This window comes from Nicotiana tabacum, chromosome 6 (genome assembly GCF_000715075.1).
Source record: "Nicotiana tabacum cultivar K326 chromosome 6, ASM71507v2, whole genome shotgun sequence".
Lineage (NCBI taxonomy): Eukaryota > Viridiplantae > Streptophyta > Magnoliopsida > Solanales > Solanaceae > Nicotiana > Nicotiana tabacum.
The window spans coordinates 106,058,368-106,066,639 of record NC_134085.1 but is presented as its reverse complement, the minus strand read 5'-3'; the positions used below and the strand labels follow the sequence as shown (position 1 = coordinate 106,066,639).

The 8,272-nt window shown below is 37.9% G+C and overlaps 1 protein-coding gene across 1 annotated transcript; it reads right to left on the bottom strand.

The window, feature by feature from the left end:
- Positions 1 to 672: 672 nt before the first annotated feature.
- LOC142181970 (uncharacterized) lies at positions 673 to 1,191 on the bottom strand. Its single transcript, XM_075255695.1, has one exon. The coding sequence runs from the start codon at positions 1,189 to 1,191 to the stop codon at positions 673 to 675; it is 519 nt and encodes a 172-aa protein (XP_075111796.1).
- Between the last annotated feature and the right edge of the window lie 7,081 nt (positions 1,192 to 8,272).

Below are 8,272 nucleotides of genomic sequence, written 5' to 3'. Positions count from 1 at the left end.
CATCGCTTAGTGCCAATTTCTTTATCATGCAAAGTTAATACATTGCATTCAAATGTGGGGTCTAGCTCAAGTTTATATAAATTTTCATTCAAATTTCCAAAACCAATAACTTTATTATCTTTCAAAAGTTTCACAAAAGGATAATGAAAATTCAAATCATATCCACTAATCGATAGTCTTGAAAGAGAAATTAAATTTCTAGAATATTCTGGAACATAAAAAGTATTTTCTAAATCTAAGTGAAAATCATCCTTCAAAATGAGCCTATAAGTCCTCACGCCTTCCACACGTGAACGCGTCATATTGCCAGAATAGACGTATTGTTCACTTCCATCGGCTTCCTCTGAGTTAGAAAGCCCTTCATGATTTTAGCAATATGAATTGTAGCACCAGAATCAATACAGCATGTATTATCAGAAACTTCAGTAAAATTAGATTCATAACATAAAAAGGTAAAATTACCTTTCTTCTCAAGCTATTTCTTGTATTTCAGGCAATCCTTCTTCCAGTGTCCCTTCTTCTTACAGAAACGATAAGCATTTTTGTCAAAGGTGCTTTTCTTCTTCATGAGAACACTTTTGCGCTTCTTTGCATATCTCTTACCATGAGTCACCATATTAACACTTTCAGGTGTCTCATGCTTCAACCTCTCTTCTTCTTGAACACACATGGTCAAAAGTTTATTGACCATTTATCGTTATGTGTGTTGTAAGAAATCTTGAACGGACCATATTCCGCAGGAAGTGAGTTGAGAATAAAATGCACAAGAAATGGTTCAGGCATATCAACCTCAAGGGACTTGATTTTAGCAGCAATGTCTCTCATCTCCATAATGTGCTCACGCACTGTACGACTTCTGTCGAAAGTCATACTTGAGAGCCTCTTCATAAGAGTGCTGGCCAATGCCTTGTCAGAGCTTACAAATTGGTCATCAATTGCCTTTATGTAAGCTTTGACCTTATCGTTATTAGGGATAGAACCTCTAATGCTTTGGCTTATGTGAGCTTTTATGAGCATTAAACTTAAGCGATTAGATCGCTCCCGCCGCTCATAATTAGCCTTAGCAGCTGGCGTACTTGATTCCGTGGGAATATGTGGTTCATCCACACGGAGTGCCAGGTCTAGATCCGAGCACCTTAAAGTGAGAAGGACTTTCTCCTTCCATTCAATATAATTGTCACCAGAAAGCATTGGAATTCAAGCATTGTCATTAAAAATAGCGGTAGGAAAAACTGTAAATACTGCAAAACAAGGATAAACATACATAAGCTATGAAGTACAATCCATCAAGGGTGAATCGCGTAAAATACCGATTCTAAGTAAATTCTAGACCTTCCTATGGGCAGAGCCTGCAACCCATGCATAGAATTTACTTTAATTTATTAGACCAGTAAACCAAGATATACAAAAATTAATCCGTACCTGTGAGCATAAGATTATTTTTAACTTAAAGGTTTACTATCTCTTTCCAATTAATCTCACCAAAATGGTTACCTCCCTGTAGGGCCGAGTTACCATTTTAATGAGATAATTGGACTGAGTAGATTTTATTATAATTTTAATCACTAAACTTTATGTGATAAAATGACTTAGTTTCTTTTATATCAAGTACTCAAGATGCAGTGGATACTCCAAAGTACATGACATAAAAGAAAATTCAAAATTGACATCTCCCATTGATTTGTCTAAAATATCAACTAAACTAAACGCTGATTAGAATCATTATGGGTATACACGTTACATAAGCATAATGCTTATCAGAATCCTAATGCTAGAATATGATTCTTATGATTAATTTAAAATCTATAAGAATCAAGTAAAAATTGGCAGCAGAACTTTAAAAATATATTTCAGCAAAAACACGTATTGTTTCAATTTATAATTCGTTAAACTTTAACACTAATACACTATGGAGTGCACAATCTCGCGAAACACAAGCACATGACAAGCAGATGCAAATAAGAACTTATGGCAAGCAAAGACAGAACGTTTCCATAATTTAAAAGTCAAATTATTTCCATATAACCAAATATGCAAATATACAAGAATCAAAAACTCCTATGATAACTAAAAAGACAACAATAATTGTTTCCTCGTCTGATCACGTGGGTTTACCAAACCTCTTTCTTTCAAACAAATGCACCAAGATTATAACGTTGAAGGAAATATTCTTACGGCACATCTCTTGTTTTGCAATTTTAAAATAATGAAAGCTAATAGGGCAAATTAATTACTTGCCAATATCTCTTCTAAATCGATTCAAGCATTCAGACAGTAAAGCCCCATTATCAGTGTGAAACTGTTTACGCCACCAAATATTCTATTTAATTAGCATAAACCTTAAGACAACCAAAATTTCTGAAAAACAAAATTGTTTCAACGCTTAGAAATTAAAGCGAGATAAGGAAATCACACAGACACCAAGTATCCAGGAAATACAGAGATTAACGATAAGGTTGGCTCTGATACCACATGTTGAAATTCGAATATAAACACAGAGCCAACGCAGCGGAAATTAACCAAGAAACGTACCTTCAGCCATTGTTGTTCAAGCGTCGCAGGAATTGTCTTTGAAACCTTTAGCAGGAAACCTAGAGAGCCTTCTAGCATGTGCCTATCGTAGGATGCCAGACTGATGGAGTCACATGCGTATTTATAGTTAGGCTAGGGACTCTTAGGCAAATACTTTAGCCCTAGGGACTTCTCCATAAATTATAATTACCCTAGGGACTCCTAATATATGGTAATTTCTTTCAATCAAAGAAACTATCATATATGCATAACTACAGAATATTATCTGATATATTATTTCCTTTGAAGACAAGGTAAATAATTTATTAACTTATATGTGGGCCACACTAAAAATTTCTAGAAAGAGACAGTGAATTTCTTACATTGTCTTGATTTAGTCCTTTTTATTAACAATTAAACACAAAGAGTCCTTTTAGTTAGTAATTTAGGGTCATTGGTCCAATCTTACGGTGTTTCAACAGCCACAAGAGAAAAGTGACAAAATTTTCCTTTATGTTCACGAGTAAGGCTAAATGCATTCTTCCGATATTGCACTGATCACAAAATGTCCGCCAAACATATAACCATTTACGGGCACTTTTAGTCCATTGTCATGTAATTCCCAATAATCATAAGCATTTTTTATGCTTCTAACTTATACGAGAAGCAGAAGTGCGTTCAAGAAAAAAGTTCTTATACGAGAAGCAGAAGTGCGTTCAAGAAAAAAGTTCTTATACGAGAAGCAGAAGTGCGTTCAAGAAAAAAGTTTTCTCCATTAGTCTTCAAGTAATATTAGTTGTCCAACATTTAAACATTTCAAACGTTTACATTTGAATTGTATTGAAATTTTTGTGTACTACCTTAATCTAAAAAATCACGAAACTCACCATCTTCTTTATTAAAGAGTTTTATATATGCAAATTCAAGTATAATAAAGCCATAACTTATACTATTAATTAGCAAAAGAGACATTAATTAGATGACAAGGCGGGTCATTGCTCACTTAAACTTTATTATGCGAATAAAAATTACTCATCTCAGTCAAAAAATAGATATATATTATAGTCAATATTTTTATAACAATCTCGTTTGTTTCGATTATTTTTTATTGCTATTGTGAATTATTGTTATAGAGAACATATATTAAAACATAATATGAAAAATTGATTCCAAAAAAAATTGTTATAGTGAAGCGTTATTTCAGATGATGGCTATTCTATAAGGTAAAGTCATACTTAGTGTTACGTGTCTTGTAAAGTCAGAACCCTATTGTATAATGGTATCATTTTTTTTTCCCCACAAAAAGAGCAATAAAGAAGCAATAAGGAAGGAAGAATAACATTTAGATGAATCAAAAATAGAACTTGGCGACTTAACTTTATGTTTATTAAACTCAAAAATAGTTAATGTTGTATACGGTAAAATCATGTACCCTGATTTTGTGGGCTCAAGGGCTTGCGTCGAGAGACAGAGAGCTCGCATTGAGGGATAAACTCAGTATGGACCGGGTTCAAGTTCAAGGGCAGAACATAAGAATAAAAGATTGAATTGCACGATGAATACCAAGGTCGAGCATGACCAACCCCGAGATGGAGCCGTTATGAGTTTGTTACAGAAGGACAAGATTTCCGCCACGTCCCCAAGATCGTGGCGTAAATTCCGGAATTTATTCGTACGTCCTAGTACGACTATGGCGAGGTGCATGACGGCTTCGGTTTTGGGGATAGGAACGCAGGAGGAACTTCGCTATTGGATTTCGCAAGGGCATTTGAGCTGGTGATTGCTAACTCTAGTTTTCCAAAGAGGGAGGAGCATTTGGTTACTTTTCAAAGCATGGTAGCGAAGACTCAGATTGACTATCTGCTCGTTAGGAGGTGCGACAGAGGGTTGTGTAAGGATTGCAAGGTTATCCCGGGTGAGACCCTCACGACGCAACATAGGCTCTTGGTGATGGACGTCAGTATTATGATGAAGAGGAAGAAAAGGACTACACGATGTCGACCGAGGATCAGGTGGGGAGCCTTGACTAAGGATAAATCTCATGAGTTGGAAGGTAGGCTATCGGCTGTGGGATCCTGGAGGAGTAGTGGGTACGCTAGCATTATGTGGTCGACAACGGCGGATTATATACGGGAGGCAACGAGAGAGGTGTTGAGAGTTTCGAAGGGTTTCACTGGTAGGCACAAAGGCGACTGACGGTGGAATGAAGTGGTCCAAGGTAAAGTGGAAGTGAAGAAGGCGGCATACCTGAAGTTAGTAGGGAGCACATGTGAGGTTGAGAGGAGTGCGAACATGGAGAGGTATAAAGTAGCTAGTAAGGAGGCGAAACTGGCGGTCACGGAGGCTAAGACTGCGGCTTTTAGTCGTATGTACGAGGATCTAGGGGCCAGGGGGGAGAGAAAAAATTATTCTGGCTGGCTAAGGCGAGGGAGAGGAAGGGGTGGGATCTGGATCAAGTAAGGTGCATGAAAGATGAGAACGGTAGAGTATTGATGGGAGAGGCCAGATTAAGCGGAGATGGCAAACTTACTTTCATAAACTTCTGAATGAAGAAGCGGATCATGATATTGTGCTAGGCGAGTTGGGACATTCCGATATTCACCGCGATTCTAGGTACTGTAAGAGCATCAAGGTTGGGGAGGTCGTGGGGGCTATGCGAAAGATGAGCAGGGGCAGAGCTACCGGGCCTGACGAGATTCCGGTAGAATTTTGGAGGTGGGTGGGTGGAGCAGGTCTAGATTGGCTGACATGGTTGTTTAATGTAATTTTCAGGAAGAAGAGGATGCCGGACGAGTGGAGGTGGAGTACGGTGGTTCCGTTGTACAAGAACAAAGGTGACATCCAGAGTTGCAATAACTCTAGGGGTATCAAGCTATTGAGTCATACTATGAAAGTGTGAGAGGGGGTAATAGAAGCGGGGGTGAGGAGGACAATGTATGTATCAGACAACCAGTTCGGGTTCATGTCGGGTCATTCTACTATGGAAGCTATCCACTCATTAGGAGGTTGGTGGAACAGTACATGGATAAGAAGAAGGATATGCACATGGTGTTTAATGATCTAGAGAAAGCATATGACAAGGTTCCTAGAGAGGTTCTTTGGAGATGCCTAGAGGCTAAAGGTGTGTGGGTTGCTTACATTAGGGCGCTTAAGGACATGTATGATGGAGCTAAGACTCGGGTTAGGATAGTGGGAGGCGACTCCGAGCATTTTGCAGTTATTATGGGGTTACACCAAGGATCTGCGCTCAGCCCATTCCTGTTTGCTCTGGTGATGGATGCACTGACACACCATGTTCAAGGAGAGGTGCCATGGTGTATGTTATTCGTTGATGACATTGTTCTGATTGATGAGACGCGGAGTGGCGTTAACGAGAGGCTAGGGGTTTGGATACAGGCCCTTGAGTAAAAGGGTTTCAAGTTGAGCAGGACAAAGACGGAATATCTTGAGTGTAAGTTCAGTACCGAGCCGAGGGAAGCGGGCGGGGATGTGAGGCTTGGATCGCAGGTCATTTTCAAGAGAGGCAGTTTCAAGTACCTTAGGTCAGTTATCCATGGGGATGGGGAGATCGACGAGGATGTCACACACCGTATAGGGGTAGGGTGGATGAAATTGAGGTTAGCATCTGGAGTCTTATGTGACAAGAAAGTGCCTCCGCTACTTAAAGGTAAGTTTTATAGAGTGGTGGTTAGGCCGACCATGTTGTATGGGACTAAGTGTTGGCCAGTTAAGAACTCACATACCCAGAAGATGAAAATAGCAGAGATGGGGATGTTGAGGTAGATGAACGGGCACACTAGGATGGATAAGATTAGGAATGAAGATATTCGGGAGAAGGTGGATGTGACTCCTATTGATGACAAGATGCGGGAAGCGAGACTCAGATGGTTCGGGCATGTTCAGAGGAGGAGCTTGGATGCCCTGATAAGGAGGTATAAGCGGTTGGCATTGGTAGGTACGAGGAGAGGTAGAGGACGGCCTAAGAAGTATTGGGGAGAGGTGATCAAGCAGGATATGGCGAGATTTTAGATCTCCGAGGACATGACACTCGATAGGAAGCTGTGGAGGTCGAGCATTAAGGTTGTGGGTTAGGAGGTAGTTGAGCATATTTAGTCTTCTAGTGTGAGGCTAGGCTGATAGGATTTAGTCTTAGACTGTTAGTGGTCAGTGCTGTGTTTATACTACTTATTCGTTTTCATAGTGTCGAGCATTATTTACTGGTCATTATTTCTGCCTTTCATCTATTCACTGGTTCTTGTGTTGTTGGTATTATTTCCATGCTGGTACTGATATATTTTCTCTTTTTGTCTTTTTGTCTTTTCGTCTTTTTGAGCCAATGGTCTATCGAAAACAACCTCTTTATCCCATCGGGGTAGAGGTAAGGTGTGTGTACACATTACCCTCCCCAGGCCCCACTTGTGGGACTATCCTAGGTCATTGTTGTTGACCTAGTACGAATCCGTACTAGGCGGTTAGACAGTTGTCTTAATAAGATTCCTTATTGTAAATAGAAATGTACCTTATTTAGGGTTCTTTTATCATATATATATATATATATATATATATATATATATATATATATATATATATATATATATATATATATATATATATAAGGAAACCCCAATCATTTGTAACCATCATCAATCATTAGCAAAGAATATACTCTCTTACTTTCTGCCTACTGCTCATCTGAATCATCTTATTATTGTTTTATTGTTCATGTTGTTCTTGCTCATTTACCTCGAGGTCGCCTTTGCTCGAGGTCGAGGTCTGTTTACACGATTGATTTGACTTGCCTTACTCTTAAATTTATACATTAGATTCCTTGCTTATCAATTAGTATTGGATTAAATCACATATCTTAGTTTAAAACCACCAGCAAGTTTAACTGTTACTCATATTTTCGAGATAAACAGTTTCATCTTTGTACTCCAAGACCTTCGAGTCAGAGCTAGAGTTTTATTACGCGTTCGGTAAAATACAATAGCTCTTTAGTTGAGACCTATATTTTGTATTAAGAAATCCATTAAATATGCATAAATAATTTATTCAGAACCCAATAAACTGTATTTTCTAGAATCCAAAACTCAAATAATGTTTTCTTGCTAGTCAAAATAAAATATTACATGAAGATTCAATAGCACGTTATGTGATTAATGGGAAGGAAAGGATCGTACGGAGCTTAGATCCATATATCCAGCTTCACATGTATTAGGGGTTCATTAATGGTGATTAACTTTGCTTCATCAAGAGAGGTCCCCTCCATTTAAATCACATTAGTACTATTTAGTTCAAAAGCTTCCAATGGCAAAAAGAAGCAGCAAATCCACAAACTATATACCAAAAGTGTTCCTAGATTAACAGTGGTGGAACTATGATTTTAACTTTACATATTTTGGATTCTAAAAAAGCAACATATCATGTGATCTTTTAATACAATAGATTTAGGATGAAACTATTAGGTTCTGCCAAATGTGTAATAGAAATGTAGCTCCGCGTCTGCCCAGATAATATACTTACTTGGATGTCTTTAATGGTCAATGTAAAAATTGAAGTATAAATTTAGACATCATTAAATTGGCACATCATTAAAAATTGAAGTATAGATTTTGCCAAAACAATTTCAATTTTTTTTTGGCAAATACATGTTTGTTTATAAATTTATCCATATTTTGGCAAATTTCAAAAATCCAAGAGCTGGTTTTAACCCAAAATATTACAATTATATTTTTTTAAAAATTGCCCCAATTTGTATTTT